The sequence below is a fragment of the Crassostrea angulata genome, chromosome 10 (genome assembly GCF_025612915.1).
Source record: "Crassostrea angulata isolate pt1a10 chromosome 10, ASM2561291v2, whole genome shotgun sequence".
NCBI classification, from domain to species: Eukaryota; Metazoa; Mollusca; class Bivalvia; order Ostreida; family Ostreidae; genus Magallana; species Magallana angulata.
In genome coordinates, this window is record NC_069120.1 from 17938843 (window position 1) to 17963036 (window position 24194).

General features: G+C 33.0%; 2 protein-coding genes across 3 annotated transcripts in view; one reads left to right on the forward strand and one right to left on the reverse strand.

The window, feature by feature from the left end:
- Nucleotides 1–283: 283 nt before the first annotated feature.
- LOC128165711 (glucokinase regulatory protein-like) lies at nucleotides 284–18815 on the forward strand. Of its 2 annotated transcripts, none has more exons than XM_052830499.1 (20): nucleotides 284–527; nucleotides 783–854; nucleotides 1664–1725; nucleotides 2447–2515; nucleotides 2896–2964; nucleotides 3086–3159; nucleotides 3345–3411; nucleotides 6412–6560; nucleotides 8905–8945; nucleotides 9420–9484; nucleotides 9588–9700; nucleotides 9861–9968; nucleotides 10120–10217; nucleotides 10314–10390; nucleotides 12149–12239; nucleotides 13364–13440; nucleotides 15036–15235; nucleotides 16871–16910; nucleotides 17947–18081; nucleotides 18192–18815. In XM_052830499.1, the coding sequence occupies exons 2-20, from the start codon at nucleotides 788–790 to the stop codon at nucleotides 18315–18317; spliced, it is 1728 nt and encodes a 575-aa protein (XP_052686459.1). In that variant the 5' UTR covers nucleotides 284–527; nucleotides 783–787; the 3' UTR covers nucleotides 18318–18815. The 2 variants fall into 2 exon arrangements, with proteins under 2 accessions (XP_052686459.1, XP_052686458.1); XM_052830498.1 differs by having other exon boundaries at nucleotides 285–531.
- Nucleotides 18816–19020: 205 nt separating this feature from the next.
- The window catches only part of LOC128165710 (uncharacterized), a 30491-nt gene continuing 25317 nt past the window's right edge, over nucleotides 19021–24194 (reverse strand). The window contains exons 30-40 of the mRNA XM_052830497.1: nucleotides 23816–23983; nucleotides 23076–23300; nucleotides 22791–22902; nucleotides 22522–22712; nucleotides 22081–22228; nucleotides 21819–21978; nucleotides 21123–21448; nucleotides 20792–20972; nucleotides 20274–20430; nucleotides 19626–19802; nucleotides 19021–19389 (exon numbers count right to left, since the gene is read on the reverse strand). Of these exons, the coding sequence (XP_052686457.1) occupies nucleotides 19243–19389; nucleotides 19626–19802; nucleotides 20274–20430; nucleotides 20792–20972; nucleotides 21123–21448; nucleotides 21819–21978; nucleotides 22081–22228; nucleotides 22522–22712; nucleotides 22791–22902; nucleotides 23076–23300; nucleotides 23816–23983 (1992 nt within the window). The 3' untranslated portion in view covers nucleotides 19021–19242. The remainder of the gene's footprint in view (nucleotides 19390–19625; nucleotides 19803–20273; nucleotides 20431–20791; nucleotides 20973–21122; nucleotides 21449–21818; nucleotides 21979–22080; nucleotides 22229–22521; nucleotides 22713–22790; nucleotides 22903–23075; nucleotides 23301–23815; nucleotides 23984–24194) is intronic.

Below are 24194 nucleotides of genomic sequence, written 5' to 3' on the forward strand. Positions count from 1 at the left end.
ATGTTATTGTGGAAAATCAGAAGATAATAAAAATATTTATTTGTTAATAGTGTGTGCTCTAGCGATTTGCAATTCAATTCAAATTTTTCTTTTTTTTTAATCGCAAAAGTAGAAGATCAAAGGGAATTATATTGCCACCGCGCGTTGCGCGATGTACTTTCAATATTCATTTCGTGCCTGCAGTCAAACGGTACGTGCTGCATCCTCCCACGCGTGTTTGTATAGTATGTTGGGTCAGACCCCTGAAGTACTAGTAGTTGACAATTGTTAGACTCCCATTTTCCCTGTCGTCGGTATTGTAGTTCACAGATCGTAATGTTTATTTCGTAGTATCTGTATCGTAAACGTTACGTGGGTAAAATTCGATGAGCTGAACGCTAGATTCAACAGCAACGACAACTACTGTACTTGAATTTAATCGGATATTTTAGTTGTTATGGAAGATCAGTTGTATAACTACTCCTCTTCAATGACCATGTGACCTGATAAGGAATATCGGGCAAAGCTAGCCCACTATAAGTCTGAAGGCAGGTAAGTTTTCTTATAAATTATTTCATAAACTGTGTCACCGCATTATTTCACTATCTATACTGACTTGCAATGAGAGGATAAAGAAAATGTAGATTACAGTGAAATCTGCCATGATATATAATCGTTTACATAAATTAAAATGAAAGGAGGAGAAGTGGAGAAAATGCGTTCAAGGGGAACAACTCTTCTCGTTCTTTAAACATGATAGAAGCTTGAATATATTACAATTCATATTACCTAACATTTGATAGGGGCAATGTCAGTTCCTGTGACAGAGGCTGTGAATCCGATCACAAAGAATGTAGATGTGGCAAGTCCTCTAGGTAAACTTAACATTTTCATTGCTGATATGTCAAAATGATTTAAACAGCTGAATTTCTGAATTCAAGTACTTGCAGTGGTGTAGCTAGACCAGAAACGAAGTGCATGCTTAAAATGGCAGGGGGTGTGGGGGCAGCCATAAGGCCCCCAGTGGGTCCAGGGTGAATAACCCGGAAGCTCATGGATTCTGACGATTTTAACACTAAAAATCAATGCAGAAATTGATAGGAATGCTCACTATTTAAGCATAATTTAGGCAGTTAAAATTGTTTTGTTATAGTTTAGGCATAAAATGAAATCACAAAACTTATTAAAGCTAAAATAAGAAAAAACTTTTGACGTTTGTTTTTGACCCACTCAAAGCTTTTATTTCTGAAGTTCATTTTCATCTAGTTTATGGTAATGAATCTCTCAATAAAGTTGTGATATTCTATGGGGGAAATTTAAAATGATCTGTAAAACTAAGTTCAAATGCAAAAGAAATCTTTGCTTTATTAGGTACATGCAATGTGTATTGTTTCTTTAATATGGTACTGTAAGACCACATTGCGTGTCTATATTTGGTACTTAAGACGTCTTTGTTTAGCATTGATAAAGTGACGGTGACGGAAATAACTAAGTATGGACCTTAATTCTTGAATTTTTTTTTCTTTATTTATTTTTATTTATTTATTTATTTTTTTACTGAGTTTCTTCCTTTTTTCCCCCAAATGATGTACATGCTCAGGCATATAAGCATACATGGTAGCTACGCCACTGACTTGTAACATTTATTTACATATTTTTAGTCTTACTTTCTTATTTTTGGTAGAAATAGTTTCCCTTCTTCATAAATGTGACAAAGAAATCTTTGAAGGCTGGAATGAGTATAAAGTAAGTCTGTTTATGGTAAAGCTGTGAAAAAAAATATACCATTATATAGATAGTGCCTGTTTGGGAGGGTAACTGTTGAAATTGACACCCCGAGAAAACCATTGTCAACCTCCGCTTCGCGTCGGTTGACAATGGTTTTCTCGGGGTGTCAATTTCAACAGTTCGCGTCGGTTGACAATGGTTTTCTCGGGTGTCAATTTCAACAGTTACCCTCTCAATCAGGCACTATTTATTTTATTATATTGAATGTCTTAATATTAAGAAAATTTTACAGCTTTTATAAATAGAAATAAAGTGAATTTTACGGCGAACCGTACGTGCATAATTTATGCGAATGTAACAATTCGTTGTGTTACCCATTGCCAAGTGTGTTGCAAACGCTGAGGGTAATGGAACGGATTACCAATTTCGTCTAAACCAATCAGACTTCAGTATTTAACATGAAAGTATAATAAAAAGAATGTTTTGCATTATTTGGAGAAATCTATCAACCAAAGTGAGAAAAATGTTATTTAAAAGATGGTGTTCTTTTTAATAGCAAATATTAGACTTGATAGAGTGACTTAAATAAAGATGCACAATATTAGTGTGATTTAATAATGTTTATTTTAAAATGAAGAAATAGAGATTCATAATTTATAATGTAAAACTTGATCTAACTTGATACTAATATTTTACTCTTTGTTAACCAAAGAAAATTCTTAATGATGTTTTTTTCCAGAGTTTGTATGATGAAGAAGTATTGGCCACATTGGATAAGATCATCACAGTTGCTGCTTCAATCATTGAGGTTTTCTTCAAATAACATATTGTCTATGAAGTTTTTAAGTACATGTATTACTGGGGGCATTATATTTTACTGTGTTTGCTATAGAGTTTTGTGAGTTCATAGCTATATATAGGCTACCCTTCATAGATTTGCACACTCAATATTCTACCAAGCACATATGTGAATGTACCTATCAGGCATAAAATATTTTATGTTTATTATTAATAGCTCATGCAAAGTAAATAAGGAAGATAAGTATTTTTATTCAGGAAAAGGCAACAGATTGGACATGAATATGAGAAGCTTATTACTATGCTACAATGAATAGGCTTTGAATTCTATGAATTTGAATACTATGCAACTACATGTACTGTAAATTAAGTTATTGAATCTTGTTACAGAACCCTGCCTCTGGCCTGATTGTATTAAGTGGCTGTGGAACTTCAGGCAGGATTGCATTTTTAACAGCAGTAAGCTCTCCCTCTCTTGGTATTGAAATAAAAAAAGCTCTTTTGTTTACACTGTATTATTGAATCTGAATGAGCCACTTTTGGTTTATATACACAATATTTTTGAATCAAAATATTTCAGAGGACCTTCAATGCTAAGCTGTCAGAGCTATCAAGGACACCATGTTTCAAGTATCTCATTGCAGGAAGAGACAAGTAGGTCAATGAACTCTATCTTCCTCAGTTATGATAAAACCTGGTACATGTAGTTATGTTTTGTGATTACGTTTATTTAAAAGCTTAATAAGAGGAGCAATCATCTCAAATCATTGCAAACATCCAATAGCTGTTTTATAGGGGTTTTTTCTGTTTCTAACCAGCTTGTTTTCCTTATATTGTAGAGCTTTATTTACCTCCCAGGAAGCCCCAGAAGATGACCCAGTTTGTGGAGTGGAAATGTTAAAAGAGGTCATTGATTGGTAGATTTTGCATCTATTCACTCCATCCAAAAATCAGTTTTTCATTGCAGTAATATGAGTTTAAGAAAAAAAGTAAAAAGGAACTCTAGAGTATATAATTATGTTTTGCATTGCATTTCATAGATATCATTATTCATAGATATCATTATTTATAGATATCATTATTTATAGATATCATAACTTATAGATAACAGATGGTTATCATTATTTATAGATATCATTATTTGTAGATATCATTATTTATAGATATCAATTTTTATAGATATCAATTTTTAGCTCACCGAGACGAAGTCAGGGGGAGCTTATGCTATACCCTCGGCGTCGGCGTCGGTGTCGGCGTCGGCGTCGGGACCTGGTTAAAGTTTTTGTTGCAGGTCCTGTATCTAAGCTATAACTTGTCCTATCTTCACCAAACTTGCATGGATGATGCATCTGGACCTACTTATGGACTTTAAAGACTTGGATGCTGAATCTGAGTCCTAAATTTCAGATGCTGGAGGAGGTTAAGGTTTTTGGAGCTGGTTAAAGTTTTTGTTGCAGGTGCCCTCTGTTAGCAATATCTAAGTTACTGCAGGTCCGTACTTCACCAAACTTGCATGGATGGTGTGTCTTATGATACTGATGCACCAGACAGGCTTGAGTGCTGAATCTGAGCTATAGGTTTCGGATGCTGGAGGAGGTTAAGGTTTTTGGAGCTGGTTAAAGTTTTTGTTGCAGGTGCCCTTTTATAGCAATATCTAAGTTACTGCAGGTCTGTACTTCACCAAACTTGCATGGATGGTGTGTCTTATGATACTGATGCACCAGGCAGGCTTGGGTGCTGAATCTGAGCTATAGGTTTCGTATGCTGGAGGAGGTTAAGGTTTTTAGAGCTGGTTAAAGTTTTTGAAATAGGTGCCCTCTGATGATTATATCTTAGTTACTACTTGTCCTAACTTCACCAGACTTCCATGGATGGTGCGTCTTATGATACTGATGCACCAGACAGGCTTGAATGCTGAATCTGAGCCATAGGTTTCGGATGCTGAAGGAGGTTAAGGTTTTTAGAGCTGGTTAAAGTTTTTGAAACAGGTGCCCTCTGATGATTATATCTTAGTTATTACTTGTCCTAACTTCACCAGACTTCCATGGATGGTGCGTCTTATGATACTGATGCACCTGACAGGTTTGAATGCTGAGTCTGAGCCATAGGTTTCAGATGCTGGATATGGTTAAGTTTTTTGGAACAGGTCACATGTTTAATAGATAATAGTACTTTTTCAAACTTGCATAGTTGATTAAACTGTAGTATGAATGAATCACAGAGGAAGCTTCAGATGCAGAGCTTGATCTCCATAATCAAGGATGCTAAAAAATATATCTTAGTTATTACAGGTCCTAACTTCACCAAACTTGAATGGATGGTGTGTCTTATGATACAGATGCACCTGACAGGCATGGATGTTGAATCTGAGCCATAGGTTGCAGATGCTGGAGCAGGTTAAGGTTTTAATTGCTAGTGCCCTCTGATGATGATATCTTAGTTATTACTGGTCTGAACTTCACCAAACTTGCATGGAGATGTGTCTTATGTATACTGATGCACCTGACAGGCTTGAATGCTGAATCTGAGCCATAGGTTTCGGATGCTGGATGAGGTTTAGTTTTTTTGGAACAGGTCACATGTTTTATAGATGATAGCTTGCATAGTTGATTTAACTATATTATAAATGAAACGCAGAGGTTGCTTCAGATGCAGAGCCTGATCTCCATTATCCAGGATGCTAAAAAAATCTCCTACCTCGCTCAAACCTGCTCGATAGATAGATGTGTTTGTTGATAAATGATATAACATGATTCCTATGATAAAGTAATGTATGGTATGAAACAATATTGTTTAATATGATACAATAAAATATCATATGTAATATTATTAAAAGTTATATGATATGATATGATATTGTATAAATTTTTTTGATATTTTATGTTATGATATTGTATCATGATATTGTTATGTATAGTATTGTATATTATGATACAATATTGTATAATATTATATTGTATTATTAATTTATTATTTAATCACATGATACTATTACATAAGCTATTGCAATTTATAATATATTCTATCCTATGATACTATATTGTATATTCTATAATATGTATCATACGATTTTGTATAATATGATATTAGTTTCTGTAAAAAAGAATTATATCACATGGAATTGTATAATATGATACTGTTATATTATATAATATCGTATCATACAATATTGTATAATATGATATTGGTTTATAATATGATATATTATCACATCACATGAAATTGTATTGTATGATATTGTAAAATATATTATTGTATCATATGATACAATATGTATAATATAATACTGTATTATATAATATTTTACTTTATCACATAATATTGTATCATTTGATATGATACAATGTTGTATCAAATAATATTGTATCATATGATACAATATCATATTATGTATCAAAAATTATACATTATCATACAATATCATACTATATTATACAATATAATATCATATTTTTCAATGTTATAATGTATTATGTAATATGATATTGTAATATAATACTATATTGTTTTATATATTATGATATTGTATTATTTGATCAAATACAATAACGTATAACACAATACACTGTCATATCATACGTTACAATATCATATCTCATCATTGTTTATTATGGTATTTTATTGTATTATATGATATATGTTGTAAATATGATAGGATGCAATATTTAATTTTATATTATTGTATTGATTAACATATGAACACATGATTATCATACAATTTTTAACAGATGATATACGATATTGTGTCAAAACAGAATCCATGAATATCCAAGATCATAAAGTATGATTTTCATTTAAAATGATAAAGGTGGTCTCATAAAGGTGAAGTCTCATAAGGGTGATGTCTCGTCTCGGTGAGCTTTGTAATCTTTGATTACCTATGTTTATAGATATAATTATTTATAGATAACAGATGGGAAGACTAAGGTTCTGTTTATTGGCATTACATGTGGGTTGTCTGCCCCTTATGTTGGGGGCCAGCTCCACTATTGTATGGAGAATTTAGGTGTGTTCACACCTGTAGTGCTGGGATTCAATCCGACCCATCTAGCAAGGTATGAAAAACAAAAATATGGAGAAAGCATACTACATAGGTAGTATGCATTATATCTATCCTTATATGCATCGTCTCAAACCACGGTTTTCAGTCAACAAGCTTCCTCAAGTTGTTGAGATTGATTGTTCTATGTAAAAGATAATGTAGTGAATCGATGCAAATTGCACATGGGTTACCGATGTTGTCTGTATACGAGGGTTGTCCAAAAAGTTCGTGGACACATGTTATTTCATTCTAAATAACGACGCTATATTTAAAAAAGTATTAAAATATTTTAATATAGACTATAATAATGCATGTGTATAAAAATCAGAACAATGTACATTCTCATAATGTAGTTATCACTACAAAAACATTGCCTGTACAGGCCGCACGGCCCAGTCTGACGGTTACACGACGTTTTTATAACGTCGTACGTAGCGCGTTGGTTTCTGTTACTTTTCAACGTAGTCACCTTTGCACTGCAAACACTTCTCACACCTTCTTAGCCATAAATCGAACACATCCGAATACCATTTACTGTCGATTTTCGATTTTAGATACAATGGTTCGAGTAGCATATTTAAGTTCATCAGAATCCTAAAATCTTACTCCTCTTAGCAGTGATTTGATGAAAGGAGAAATTGCAAAATCCATCGGAGCAAGATCCGGACTGTATGGCGGGTGTTAAAGAAGATCGAATCCTAGGAGTTCGATTTCCAGACACGTGGAAGCTGCCGTATGTGCAGGTGCATTATCTTGGTGTAGGATGATATTTCCAAGGTCCACAGCCATGGCAGGGCGTTTTTTCTTAATTGCCTTAACTTAGTCGCGGCGTAACACCTGTAATAAATAAAACCAATGCTTCGTTTGGTATACTGTATGTGGCTTTAGAATATGTGAATTTATTCATATATATAGTAATTAAATAAATCAAAAATAAGATTAGAATGTCTTGGTATTAAATTTATGAATTACAATATGTCAAATGTAGCGAAATGGACGTTTTTAAATCTGTAATTACAAATTAAATGTGATGAAATGGGTAGTTCTCTACCTTGGAGTAGTATGCAGCATTCACCGTCTGACCGGAGGATACAGCGTGGACCAAAATCATTCCGTGCCGATCAGCAAAGAATATGTACATTTGTATAACCACGGATTTTGCAACCTTTGCCTTTTTCGGTGCTGGTGAACCCCGGTGTTTCAAAATGCTGGATTCTGTTTTTGTTTCTGGATCAAAATGATGCAGCCAAGTCTCGTCCGTAGTAATGATTCTGTCAAGCCACTTCTCTCCTCCTCTTTTGAAATTCTGTATGAAAGCCTTAATCATGTTTATTGTCTGCATTCGTCTTTTTTTGTGCTCATCGGATAAAAGTCTGGGCACCCATCTTGCGCAAACACGACTCATACAGAAGTCTTCAGTGAGGATATTAAAAACCGAAGATTTGCTAACACCACTTATTGACGCGACTTCTCTTAACGTCTGACGTCTGTCCTTCATGACAATGTCATGAATGCGGGATTTCGTTATATCGTCACAAAGCAAAGGCCTTCCACTACTTTCAGCGTCTTTTAAATCGCAAACTCCATCCGAAAATCGTTTTTGCCACTTGTAGACTAGTGATCTTGATATGTGTCGATGCCTTTTTGTGTTCTCCATCATTTGTTTCGTTTCGATAGGTGTTTTCCCCAGTCTACGCAGAATTTAATGATGGCGCGCTGTTCCATGCGATCTGCCGATGTCGCTATTTCTGGCGTTTTCAAAGACATGTTCTTGCCGTAAACTCCTTGAAATATCCTCTGCTCAATTAAAAACGGCTTTAAATGACGTATGAAAATGACGTTCACAATTCTGGCTACGTCACAGTTGAATATTTTGACGCTTTTACCTGTATTAAAAATACTGTTAATATTCATATCTTAAAACTCAATCAAGTTTGGACAATTTTGACAATGGGCCCTTCGTACTTTTCGCGACACTTTAATACAGTAAAATTTAAGTTTAATTTTAATGAAAACATTCAAAACCACTTTAATCTGATTTGGAATTTTATGACAAAAATTTTGGTATCTAATGTGCATATATAAACCCGTTTAAAATGACAAAAACGCGATTGTCCACGAACTTTTTGGACAGCCCTCGTATGTTGCAGTTTGCAAATTTATTCTTAAAAAATGATCTAGGGTCAATGTCAAATTTGTGAAAGAATTCAAATGTATATTAATTATGTATGTGATTGTTAGTCTTGCAATCTTGAATCAAGCACATTTATGTTATGGATGGAAATTGCGGTTTTCTTTAATGAAAATAACATATTAATTAGCTTACAGAACATTGCTGACTATTTTTTTTTATGTAGAAATAATCCAATAGAAAAATGGGAGTCAACTTTTTTGCAAGGCAAGTTTAGAATTTGATTTATATGATTATGTGTTTAGTGTCTGTTTACTAAATAATTGTACAGTAATTGTAATAATTAACAATACATGTACATGTATTTGTAGCTGGTATGATATCATTAAGTGAAAAATGCATGTACAGATAATTCATTCTTTATTCATTGTATCGAAGTCTTTATATCTGCACAGTGCGAATTGCATGTTATTGGTTTAATTAAGGTAAATGTACATCTTTTAAATTTAATGATATTCATATTTTGTATGTCGTATCTTATGATGAAAGACTAGGTTTTTATGCGTGGATTTAAGGGGGATGGGGGTCCAGACCTCCCTGGAAACTTAAATATCCCTCTGCCTCCCCTGGAAAATATTCTGGATCTGCGCATATGGGTTCTTGTATAAATCTTGCTTATAAATACATTGTATTACATTATCCTTATCCTTTGTATTGAACCTTTCATTATCTTATTTTTAGTGATAAACAAAATGGAAGAAATGAAATCTTCGTCAAATGTTTTTATACTGAATCCAGTTGTAGGGGTATGTACCTATCATTACCAAATCTAAAGATTATTTTATTTTGATTTGCAAAATTTTTAGTGTTTTATTCAATACTTTCAAATTACTGTGAATTTCTTTAAAGCCTGAGCCAATCACAGGATCTAGTCGTATGAAAAGTGGGTCAGCTACTAAGGTCCTTCTGGAGACCATTTTTACTGGTGCTATTCTCTCAGCCAAGTCTGGAGACAGGCCATGGTTTGTAACTCTATTCATCATCTAAAAAAACTGTGATGTACAAATCCAGAGCCCATTTGTATGCATCTCTGCTATATGATGTTATTTCATTGATTTTGACCAACTTCTTGATTTCCAATTGCAATATACCGTAATATAGTCTAATGCATTGATATTGTAGGCAGACCAAGTCTTTCATTCAGAGCTATCAAGTTGTGTGTAATAATCTCTATAATGCAAAAGGAAGTATGGAGGCAGTTGCTCAGATTGTGGAACTGGCAGGAAATAGGTACAGTTCCTCTGAAAGTCTGATTTTAGTATTCTGACAATATACAGTACTGCCCAGTAGTTTAATAATATTACATTCCTGATATGATTATGTTATCTAATACATGTAGATAATTTAGGTATTTTCTGTATTTTCTGTATTTTCTTTACAGTTTAAAGTCAAATGGTAGCATATATTATGTTGGGGAGGGTACTCTTGGAATTATGGGAATGATCGATGCCTCTGAATGTCCTCCAACTTATGGTGCTTGTAAGTTTGTCTTCACTTTTCCCCACATCTGAAATTGAGGTTTGATTCAAAATAAGTAGAACATGTTTTTAAAAATTATACTTTTACCATTGGCAGCTCTCTCTGATGTAAGAGGATTTTTGGATCGTGGTTACAAGTCTTTCAGGAACAATGATGGTGACCTCAGCTCTCTCGTAAGTTCAAGCTACAAGATTACGAAACTGTCTTAAATCCTTATTCATTGTCAATTTGCTTTTTTTTCTTGAAGTTATATTGTTTTTAGCTCACCTGAGTCAAAGGCTCAAGTGAGCTTTTCTGATCACAATTTGTCCGTTGTCTGTCGTTGTCGTTGTTGTCGTCATTGTTAACTTTTCACATTTTCATCTTCTTCTCAAGAACCACTGGGCAGATTTCAACCAAATTTGGCACAAAGCATTACTAGGTGAAGGGGATTCAAGTTTGTTTAAATGAAGGGCCACGCCCTTTTTAAAGGGGAGATAATTGAGAATTATTGAAAATTTGTTGGTATTTTTCAAAAATCTTCTTCTCAAAAACTATTGGGCCTGAAAAGCTAAAACTTGTGCGGTGGCATCCTCAGGTAGTGTAGATTCAAGTTTATTCAAATCATGGTCCCCGGGGGTAGGGAGGGGCCACAATTGGGGGATCAAGTTTTACATAGGAATATATAGAGAAAATCTTTAAAAATGGAATCATCTTCAGGTAGTGTAGATTCAAGCTCGTTCAAATCATGGTCCCGGGGGTAGGGTGGGGCCAAAATGGGGGGGATCAAGTTTTACATAGGAATATATAGAGAAATCTATAAAAATCTTCTTCTCAAAAACAATTTGGCCAGAAAAGATCAAATTAAAATGGAAGCATCCTCAGGTAGTGTAGATTCAAGTTTGTTCAAAGCATAGTCCCTGGGGGTAGGGTGGGGCCACAATGGGGGGATCAAGTTTTACATAGGAATATATATTAAAAATCTTTTTCTCAAAAACTATTAGGCCAGGAAAGCTCAAATTTGAATGGAAGCATCCTTGGGTAGTGTAGATTCAAGTTTGTTCAAATCATGGTCTCCAGGGGGTAGGGTGGGGCCACAATTGGGGGATCAAGTTTTACATAGGAATATATAGAGAAAATCTTTAAAAATCTTCTTCTCAAAAACTATTTGACCAAGAAAGCTCAAATTGGCGGGTAACCATCCTCAGATAATGTAGATTCAAGTTTATTCAAATCATGGTCCCTGGGGGTAGGGCGGGGCCACAATGGGGGATACATTTTTATACATAGAGAAAATCTCTAAAAAATCTTCTTCTCAAAACTATTTGGCCAGGAAAGCCCAGATCTGAGTGGAAGCATTTCCAAATCGTATATAGATTCAAGTTTGTTAAAATAATAGTCCAGTGGTATGGTGAGGCCACAGTGGGGAATGAATTTTTAAATAGGAATATATAGAGAAAATCTTTAAAAATCTTCTTTTTAAAGACCATTTGGCCAGAAAAGCTTTAACTTGTGTAGAGGCATCCTCGGGTAGTGTAAATTCAAAATCACAGTCCCTAGTGGTAGGGCGGGGCCGTGATGGCGGTTTGAGATATAAGTTTGATGAAACCATGATACTCTAGAGAAAAGTGGGGCCACAAAATGAGGGGGGGGGGGTATATAGGAATAGAGAAAAAAATCTTCTTACAGGTACAACAACAAAAGGGGCTTGGTATTTACCAAAAGAAAGAGGTGGATAAAAATTGGCAGATTTTTAATTTTTTTTAGCAAGATCTACTGTACTTAGTTGTCAAGATATTTTGATACTGTATTGCTAATTTGATCAGAATTAAGGCAATTGTTGCTCAGGTGAGCGATGTGGCCCCTGGGCCTCTTGTTTAAATTGACAAAGCTTGTACAAACGAAATTGTGTTGAAGTACTTCTATTTGTATGTGATTTTCTTTGTTTTCAGGGATTACATTTCCAGATTTCTTTCAATGATATGATAAAGGACATTCTACCTCATGTGAAACCTTTTGATGTTGTTATATACATAACCTCAGGTAGGTACACTTTTTATAATTGAGGAAGTTTTTGATAAAGGTTGCAGTTTACTTGTTTATTTAACATCAATGTTTAATCTCATAGTCAGAGAAAAAATATTCTCTTCGTTGTTATTGTTTTGTTTGTTTATTATCTCTAGAGTAATACAACTATTTCCAATCAAAATATATTTTTGAGATTATGTCAATTTTCATTGCTATTTTAGTTACTTGAAGAGTTATGTTAGGAGAAGGTGTCATACACCTTTATTGGAATACTGGTAGTTCAATATAAATTAAACCCCTTAAAACCCCTTTTCCCGAACAATAGAACCCATAAACGATTATCTACATGTGTATAACACTACTGGCCAAAAAGGAGTTACAATAAAGTCCAAGTAGATATATTCTTCCTCATAAATGGGAAGTATTGTTTTCGTAAATAGATATTATAGTATCTGAATATAGTTAAATATTGATTGTAATCTCCCATAGCTTATATGTTCAAAAGAAGCCTGTATGTTAAATATATTCATATAAATTATATATCAATAAACAAGGAAGGGCAAGAAGGTAACAATAAAATGTAAATCTAAGCCCTACATGTCTTTCATGAAAGTTTTGCTTAAGAAATATTTTTAAAAGAAAAGGTATGTACATTGTATTGAATTACACAATTTTCAGTTGGATGGTCAACTCATCATTTTGTTCTGAAATTTTCAATTTGATTTTTCTAGCCTTCATCCTTTTTTTTTTAATTACAAAAAAGATGAAAGCTTTCAAATTAGATATATAATTTACTTTTCAATTATACAGTATCTCTTTTTTTTTAGGAGGTTTGAATATCCATGAACATCAGGTCCTCTAAATTAAGGGACTTGTACATTTAATATATTTACATGTAAGGTTATTTTAACCCAAAAATTCACCCTCATTATTAAAGGGCAAACTTTAGTGTGCATTGTAAAGAAATTCAAATATATGGCTTTGTATCTTAAAAAACAACAGGGCCAGGGAAACTATTAATAGATGGTAGGCAAAATAAATACATGGGAAAACAACCCTCTAAATGGTTATAACTATAATAGCTATATTTGTACTTTATATTTATTGACAGAGTTGACCTTTAGTTTATATATTTCTAGATGGAAATGTTGATCAAAGAATGACAAAATGTCTCTGCAAGAAAGCTCTGATATCTTTTGCACCAAAATCCAGCACAGTAAGTTTTTTGTTATTGTAAAAAAAACAGAAGAAAATTTCTTTTTAATTGTTTTGATATGTACATCTCGTATGTTATGTTCCAGATCTCATTTTTGTCTTAAGCTTTAATAAAACAAACATAGAAATCTTAAATATATGTTTGATTTACATAATTAAATTTCAAAAGAGAAATATTACCTAAAAAAAAACTATGTTGTATTGTTAATTTTGAATTTACTGGATGGGTGTAAGTTGTCATTTTGTATTATTAATAAAATTTTGTATTTACACCCACTCAGTAAGTTCAGAATTTACAATATGACACCTATGCCCCAGATGTGGCTAAACTGAAAAGTTACCAATCTATAACTTTAAATTCCTTGAACTTGATGAATTATATCAACCTTTATAAGTTGTCAATAAATTACATTTAAGACCATTAAGTATCAGGTATTGAGGATGGTTCAAATTTTAGACAATGAGATAGAGAGAAAAATGTAGACAAAACCAATATACCCCGCTACCTATTTTTTTTAATTTGGGCATCATGAAAATCTATGTGTCAAGTTGAAAACGAAGTCTTTTTTAAAATTATACATGTACTTACATCTATTGGGTATTTTCTCATCTATTTTTGAAGAACACTGATTACGATTCATAGCTCTATATTGCAACTAACAGGGCTGAAATCTACATGATCCAGTTCCAACCAGTTTATCAAGCTGTCAAAACCTTCCGCAACCTAAGAAAAATCACGGACTGCACAAAATCATCTTATTATACTTTCATGTTAAATACTGAAATCTGATTGGTTAAGACGCAGTTGGTTCTTAGGTTGCGGAAGGTTTCGACAGCTTGATAAACTGGTTGGAACTGGATCATGTAGATTTCAGCCCTGTTAGTTGCAATATAGAGCTATGAATCGTAATCAGTGTTACCCTCCCAAACAGGCACTATTTATATAGTGTTACCCGTTGTCAAGTGTGTTGCTAACGCTGAGGGTAATAGAAAGGATTACCAGCTGCGTCTTAACCAATCAGATTTCAGTATTTAACATGAAAGTATTATACTATATAAATAGTACCTGTTTGGGAGGGTAACAGTTAGAATTGACACCCTGAGGAAACCATTCGAGGGGTGTCGATTTCAACTGTTATCCTCCCAAACAGGCACTATTTATTTTATTATACTGAATGTCAATTTTAAAGAAAACTTAAATGCTCTTCTATAAGAATGACTTGAATTCTACTGCGAACCGTAAGCGCATCATTTACGCGCATGTTACAATTCGTTATGTTACCCGTTGCTAAGTGTGTTGCTAATGCTGAGGGTAATAGAACGGATTATCAACTGCGTTTAAACCAATCAGATTCTAGTATTTAACATGAAAGTATAATAATATATAAATAGTGCCTGTTTGGGAGGGTAACAGTTTAAATTGACACCCCGAGAAAACCATTGTATTTGTTGTGCAAGGTCGCGATCATTGCAAAAATAAAATTAATAAAGCCACAATTGCGGGTTATGCATTTTTTCTGCAATGTCTTTACCTTCATATCCACATGAATCACCAAGGAAAGCCTTTATCATTTAAATGTGAGTTTGGTTTTGCAGGTCATTTCCACTGATGTTGAGGTTAACATGTCACTGCCAAGGGAAGCCTTAATTTCCCTGATTGGGGAGGCAGCATTCCAGCAGTTTTCAATGTTGTTTGAGGAGATCAGTACAAAGTGGATTTTGAATGCCATCACTACAGGTGCTCATGTCATGAAAGGAAAAGTCTTTCAAAATATAATGGTGGACCTCAAAGTTAGGTAAAGAGAAAACTTCATTTAAATAAAGTAATAAAATGTTTTTGATGGGATTTTCAAAGAAGATATAAATTGCTTTGCAAAAGTGTGATGCTAACTCCACACATGAAAATGTATGTGTCCAACAATATCTTGAAATCTATATGCTTGACAGTCATTTCAAGCCGACAATAACCATAACAACATGGCAACAAGTCTTTCTTTTTTCAGTTTATCTTGTTCTCTGATTCACCACTGTATAAATCCTTCATAGGATTGTTTTTTACTGAAGTGACTGTTAAGGTGGCTCTATAGACCCACAGTTTATTCCAATTTTCAATAGCAGACCACAGAACATATACTTATCAAATATTAAAATGACGATAGGGATACTATAGGTATTTTTAAAGATTTTTTAAATGTTTTTTCGTGTTTTTGTAAAATAATTTTTAAAAAGACAGCTATCAACAAATTGAGAGAAATTAATTTGTCATATGATGGATATTTCCTTCGGACACATAAAAAAAATATAACACTTCTTAAAATTCAAAAATGTTATTATTGCAATTTTTTTTAGTATTTCCCCAAAACATAATTTTTCATATTTTCTTACTCTGTATACAAATCATCTGAAGAAGTTGCTTGATGTTATATGAAAATGTATTTTAATAAATGTGACACAAAAAATTGAATGAAAACCATTGCAAATAAACACAAAAAATATTTTAAATTTTATTTGGTATGAAAGTTCCTCATGTAAGGGTTATCGTTCCTAAGTCGCAAGGCCCAAACACCTTGGGGACTTTTCCTTTCTGAGTTGAAGAAAATTTCCTAAATATAATGTTGGAATGATAAATACATACATATTTCATTATAGACTTTGCCCTGTATAAGTGAATATATTCGCTTTAAAGCAAAACTAAGTCAAATAAATAAAGGGGAACTTTGACTAGGCTAATAGGATTTATGTATCCCAACCTGAGAGAAATTCAAAGCAACCCTCTCATCCCCGTTAGGTGTCGATATTAATGTGCATTAAAGTATATTATAATTGAAATATTTATTTATTGTTCTCAACGGGAATCGAACTCATGACCTACTGGTTTGTAGTGCACCCACTAACCCACTGCGCTACAGTGTAACATATCGATGATGCTAAAGAAACTCTTTAAAAATTAATACTTGATTTTATTGTTTATTTCGATAAATAATACCACACAACGTAAAGGTGTCACATACCACATTACTTGTAAGTAATGAATTTTCCAATTATCACATTAAATCTATCCATTTAACAAAATTTTCAAAATAGCGGTTCCCATACAATTCACCTCAGTTTAAATCAGCCAGTACCGGAAATGGATGTTTCCAGATTTACTTTTTTGCGTACTGCGTCATCAAAAAGTGGTGTATAGAGCCACCTTAACCCATGACAACATTTTTTAAAAAAGAATTTAAGAATTGCATTGCAATTAATGGGCCAAAAAGTCTGATTCTATAGTAAATTAAACAAAATTAATTGATATGAGTAATTTCTCAAAACATTTCTAGTCATGTTGTGACGTACGGTGGTAAAAAGAACAATCTACATGGTGTGAAGAACCTAAAATAAATCTGGATTTTATCATTAAATTATATAAAATTGTATTTTTTTTTCAGTAATAACAAGCTATTCCATAGAGCTATTGGCATTATACAGGTATGCATTATTACTTGGAAAAAGTTTATAATTTTACGTGTATATGTTGCCAATGTTTTATTTTTGAAAATAAACGTATTTACTTTATATTGGTGAATATTTATTTTTCCCGTTAAAGAGTACAGTGTATAATTTCTCGGATCTTTCACTTTAAATTTTTGCTATTTTAAATCTATGATATGTTTAAAAAATGTTTTGTGTGATTAAGGGTTTCTTAATAATTAATTGACATAACTTAATATCTAAAATTGATGTCAAAAGAGATTTTGGGAGTTTTTTTCCTTAAAGAAATAATTTGTTTTTAAACAGCATCACAGTTGACTAATTTCTGGGAGTTGATTTTAATCAACTCTCCTATGCACCTACTCGGGCAAAGCGAAAGTGAAACAGTGTTTGGACCTAAGCACAAATCAATACCGCTGACAACACTTAGTTCTTGAAAATAATCGATAAATTCGTTGCTATGTATTCTGAAGCATTGTTTTTCAAGAAAACTTTTTTATTAATACCATGAAATTAGTAAGATTTTAAATTGTACAAACAGTTTAGATATTTTTTAAAGTCGTATGTATTCCTACGCTAGAGTTCAATGAAGTCTCGTTCAACCAGACGCTTGGCTGTCTCCGTTAATATCCGACAAAACAGTGCCTCTCTTACTTGTCGGAAATAAACGGTGGCAGCCGAGTGTTTGGTTGAACAAGACAAGAGTTCAATCTTGCCTGGATCCATACAATTTCTCAGAAATATTTCGATTACTGATACTTCTTGTCATGCAAAATCACACATTTGATTTTGAATAAATGATAATCGATAAAATCAACTCCCGTCAGTACTTCAGTACTTTGATTTATAAAGGTTCTATGTAAAAAATATAAAAGTTCAGTGTTTTAATTAAGTTGGATAATTATTTCAGGTATACACATTTTAATAATTGCGTTCTTTGTGAAAATTGTTTTCTATCGAATGACAAATCTTAATTTTGTTTTTAGAACTTGTGATATGATATATTGTTCATATATGATATGATACATTTCAGAGATTTTCCGAGCTCTCGTTAGAGGACAGCAAGGACTGTTTGCTTCGATCTATTTATAACACAGACAACTTATCTGAAGAAATCAGGGAACGCCCAATATCTTGTCATATTGAAACTGCAACACCTCTATCACAGGTACAGTCAAATCTTCAACACATCAAATTGACAATTGTCAGGCTATAAGAATACAGAAGTCTCAATATGTACAGTATATGGTAACCTGCTTACTTTCTGTTTGTCTCTAGGTTGTTCCTCGTGCTTTGCTCTCAGCCATTCTGTCCTGCAGTGTTTCAGAGTCCCAAAGATTATTAGACAAAGAGCCAGTTATACAGAAAGTTATATCTCAGACACTGTCTGGAGTAAACCAGTGAATAAGTCTTGCTTTAATCATTAGTTCCTGTTGCAATTTTTATGAGTCTCATTTACATTTAATCAGGTGTTTAGACAATGTTAACTGAAACGTTGTATTAATTATAATGAAATCATGTTCCTGTGCCATTGTGTTTTCAAATCCTTTAAAAACTGTTTCGGAAAGTTTAATCACAAAGGTCTACTCATGATTGAAATTTTTAAATTTGTGTTGGTTTGTTTTTGAATTTGAGTCAATATTTTTTAATGGCTTTGTGGCAATACCTAAATGAAACAAAATAATTTGTAGCTTTTTATGTAAATTACTACAGTTAGTTGCATTATCATCCGAAGCTAAGAAGCTTATTTAACTTATATAGATGAATTCGTCTGACTTTTAAGATATTCAAGGTAATAACTAAATGTTTTAGTTAACAGATCTAGCTCAATTATAAAGAGGATGTTCTTGCTTTATGTTAATTATATTATTGATTGTTAATAAAAATCTGTCAAACTTTTAACTATTGGTATTATACTTATATATGCATAGTTTAAGTGTTATCTTTATGTTACAACTTTGTGACTTTTTCACGTCCATCAGTATTTTATGGAAACATTTGGCTGTCCAATATTGTTCATGTTTATATGCATACAATGTTCGTTAAAATTTCTTCAGTTTTTCCAGCGATGACCATTCAAGTATTTGGAAAAACTTAAAAACTTCCAAATATTTGTGAATTTATCTACAGGAGTACTATAATGTATAATGCAAAAATCAAGTTCTTATGTAAAAACAATGAATTGAACAATATGTGAAAGAACCAAAGTACTAACACAAACTGTCCATTTGTATGAAACATCGTGGATACCAGTACACTGATATTATTACCTTCAACACAAAAACATTCAAGATGACTCCAATACCACACGCGTTTGATATATACACCATCATATCTGTAAACACTGGCTGTTTCTAGAACTTTCTTCGTGTAAGTATTTCGACAAAGTGTCAATTTTACTGAGGTCTCTGCTCATTATTGGTTCCAAGTCAAACAAGGCTCCTAATGTGTCTTCCAGAATATCGGCTACTTCACTCTGAAATGCATGCACAATCAACGCATTTACTACAAAATTAAAAACAAAAGATAGATAAATCGAAGGACACAGTCTGATGGAAAAAAAAAAAGAACCCACACAACTTGTGCAATAGATTGAATGAATTTTGTTCAAAAAGCCGCTCTTGATTACTTTGTTAAGGGATACCAAAGTCAATAAAACATATAATTTGATATAATCCAATACAGTGCAGAATTTCTCATTAGGCTCCTTACCTTTGGAAAAGACATCATTATGTATCTCCTGGACTGATGCATGATGGCTGCACTGTCCCAGCCAACCCCTAGAACGTTTTTCTTGAATCGTGCGTAGTTAGACGCCATATATAACGTAATCTTTCTCTGGTCAAACAAAGTGTTCAAGTCTCTGGAACTCGAGTCATTCAAGACATCCTGTAAAAATTTGACACGACCAATATATGGGCAATGGTTTATATGAAATAAACATTCTAACAAATCGGTATGGGTTGAAATGTTAATCCTATATTTCACTTAGCTACTGAAAGTTTTGTATCAATTTAGGTTAAACCTAAATTAACATTTTTAAAATTATAACGTATACGATATCAATACACAATCATACTTTGGTATTCGGAATCAAAACGTTATGAAATTTATTTTTACATGATAATATCCATGAATTTCCCTAACACAAACTTAAAAACCAATGTTAAAAATGCAGTTCAACCTTATTCAACTATTTAAATACATGTATGATAGTTGACTATTAATTAATAGTACTTATTTTTATGTCTCTTCGAGTTGCATTCCTTTAAACTTAGACGTCACTAGATGTCGAAGAAATGTTGATGTTTTATAAACATAATTATTCTTTCGATCTACCTATTACAGTTATTCGCTTACATAGTTTGGAGATAGTAGCAGTATCATTTTATGACTGTGTGTTCTGTATGGGTAGGAGGCAGCCATGTTCAACAATAAAGATGCCTCTGTAGTGATTTCCGTTCTCCATATTTCCTCCAATGTAGTGCTGTTAATGAGCTTGGCGTCCATGAAATATCTACATTTGTTTAAAATACACTGCATGTACACTAAGTTATACTATTATTAATTGCTCTTCTCTTTTAAAAACAAATGCCATACAAAGTTATTTTTCACAAACAAATGACTTTAATTCTGCATTATTTCAGGACAGCTTAAAAAAACATTATTATTGTAATAAAGTTAAAACATACAGACTCAAACGAACTAAAAGATGCCATTGAACCTTAACTATGTTAACGCATTACGATTGAAATACTTTTGAAAATGTGACTGTTAGCATATGCCAAATTTTCAAATTCTCAATAAAGATACTGATAGAACAACTAATAACAAATATATCTTGGAATTATAATAGAGGTTTCTTTGTGTATGCTTACTGATGAGGATTGATGATATTTTTGCTCCCGGAAATAAGCACGCCAATGTTTATATCTGTAAACCTCTTCTTTAGAGATTTGATAAAATCCAAAAGTACAGAATCAAGACCCTCAGCCATCTTTGTGGTCTCCAACGCAACTAAAACAATCTCAACTGGTATGACTTTGGGATTTGCTAGACCTGTGAAACAATGAGAACATCTATTATCTCCTATATTATATTCATCATCTATGAAAGAGGGCAAGATACAGGGATTATCCAATTACACGCACTGGGTTCTAGCATATCAAACAAGGTCAAAGAAAATTACACGAAGACGTGTCTACTTACTGACTTCTTTGTACAGATGGGATACATCTTGTGGTTCTTTTAGTTGGTGACAATACTTGGGATGGCCTAGGGCATAATCTGGGAGAAACTGGCCAAGATTTATCATTATTTCTCCATCGGGATTTCTCCAATCAGTGCCCTTTTCCGAGTCCGGATTTCCCAGAAGCCCTAGGGTCTGGTTCCGGAACTTTGAGGTAAGTTCCAAGCGACAATCATTACGGACGATATTAAAGGTTAGACTTACACCATAGTCTGTTTTGATATGTATTGATTTGTTGCTTCGCCTTTCAATTTGTATTTCCCTTTGAATTTGTGGGAAAGATGTTCTACAAAATATGCACACAATATTATTCCCTTTTAATGATATTTGAAATTTAACTTAACTGAATTATTTTGTTATAGCAACTATCTTTGCTGTCCATCTTGATTACTAAATGCAACATATACTCTTTACCTCTTATCCTATACACATTTTAAACATATCATTCAAATTAATTAACTTTTGAGAATAATGGTAATACACGTAAGGAAGTTAAAATTAGTGTTGCTACAAAAACAGCAATGCAAACAGTTGCAATATGATTTTCTATCGGTCATTTTAACACTTTAAACACCGAGCTATTGTAATTATTGTCTATTACTATTTTATTCATAAAATCAATAAAGTTCAGAGAGTAGACATTTCACGTCACTTACACTGGTGTGTCACAATCTCCCAGGAATAATCTACCTTGGGCGTCCACAGTAACTGATTGTGTCACAGTTAAGAGAGAGATTTCATTGACTGAGAGAACCACTGCAAACTTTCCCTGCTGGAAGTCAGCTGTCAGCAAATGTTTGCACCCCAAATCGCTAACTACAAAAAACCCAAACAAACAAAAATAACTTTATGCCAATTCTATTCTTTGAGTTCATTTAACTATCACTTACCATACTTTTGTTGAAAGCAATATTGTACCTGGAATTGTATATGCGTTTCCATCAAATGTTTTGATATTTCTGAAGTTTTCAATGCGAGCAACGTGATTTGATGAATGTAGTTCTCCACTTCTCGAAACTGATGCCAAGTACTTGATGTATCTTTGTCCAATGCCTAATTCCGATCTCTGCCCAGATTATAAAATCATTATATGTGTAATGTGTACTATTTCCCAACAGGGAACTGTTCTGTAATGGTACTCGACCACAAAATAGAAATAATTTGAATAAGAGATTGAAAATGTATAGGAGGTATTGGGAAAATTTGAAAAGATTTTGAAGATCGATATCTCGGTGAAGATAATTATGATTTCCAGTTAAAATGAAAAATTGGTCATGATAAATGAAGATGTTTATATGCATGGGTGATAGTTTGTTTGGAAAGTTGTAAGTTGCATTTTGATTGAAAATTGTTACTTACAAAGAAGTTAGAGAGCTTGACTGGAATTGGAGTTACCCAGACAAGCTTTCCTTTCGTCAAAACGTCTACAACTATCCTCTGTAGATTATCAGATGTCCCAAGAAAAATACTTGGAGTGTTTGTAAGAGAACTTCCAAGTAACTTGAACAATTTTGCAATGTACACATCCATGTGCCAATAGAATATTGACCCTATAAAAAATCAGATGCATATTAAATAACTCATTATCATTTACATACAACTCTATTCTTTTGTTTATGGTATTTTACCTGTTGCATTATTTAAATTCAATTTGCATTGTAACAAGCCATTTAAGGTGTTAGTAAATGGCACAGTGTGCAAAAATGGCTTCAGATGATCCTCGAAGAACTCACGTACAGTCTACAATGAAATAAATGCAATCCCTTTATTAAATTCTCACGAATACTCAGAAATGTATAATAATAGTGAAAACTATTCAAATGAAACAACGATCAAAAATTCTAAAATTATTATCACGTTTTACTTGCAAAACCAAGCAATTGTAAATAAAAAAAATTGTCTTATTGTTGTACCATGTTCAAGAAGGGAACGTCTTTTTCAGGAAGTGGTTTCCTGAGATTGGTCATCATGGTACCACTGGCTTTAAGTAGGCTTTGGGCTATGATGCCTTTTAAGACTCCAAGTCCCCGAAGTTTTAGAGGTATGGATGCCTTATCTGCGTCCCAGTGAAGTGTGTTAGTCAGCTGGGTAGGGCCCGTCAATTCCATATCCAAGGTCAGAAGATGGCTTTTATTGGCCTGCAAAACAACAGGACATTAATATTCATGAGCCTTTATCATTCTTCAAACTAAGAAATGTTATTTTGAAAGTCTTAATTTGAATAATCATTCCTTATTTTTACATATCTGTACAGTCTAATTAATGTATTACCAAGTCAAATACTTGGGTTATAATTGAATTGATCAGCATATCCGGTGAGTTTGTCACTAGCCAGTATAGAATAAAAAAAACTTTAAAAGTGCATGAAAATTAGCATATCAGTGTCTCTGTTCAAAATAGCTTGGCAATTTTTAACTATCTACCTCTTATCTTCCTTAAATTTTTTGTCATCTACTTTGTTTTTTCTTAAAGAGTGTACAGGGGCGAAAGTCTTAACCGTCAACCAAATACATGTATATACTGCAACGCTCCAATGAATCATAATTATAGCAAAATGATAGAAGATGCTACGTTGATAATCATCTGAAGGGGATGATTGATCAAATTCTAGTAATTAACATAATTTTGATTTTACAATTCGTTTATAATTTACCTTCACTTCTGATGTCACTGTTATGTTCAACCGGGAGGGCGTGATGAAGTTTACCGTGACAGAATATTCTGCATTTTCTGGCGAAAAATACAACTGCAAATCTGGAAATTCTCCCCACCTTTTTTTCCCAGTCAATCCATAAGTTACAATTAGAGGGATAAACGAGATCTGTCGTCACAAAAAATAAAACCACACCAGGTGTTATCAAAATATGATATTCTATGCTTATCATTAAAACAAATAAAAGTTTTAAATACACATATGATATGTACCTATTCAATCTAATTTACTACTTGTTTCAGTGAAAATTAATATATTAGTAGCCGCTGTTAGTATATATTATTAGTATATTAGTAGCCGCTGGTCGATCAAATATATT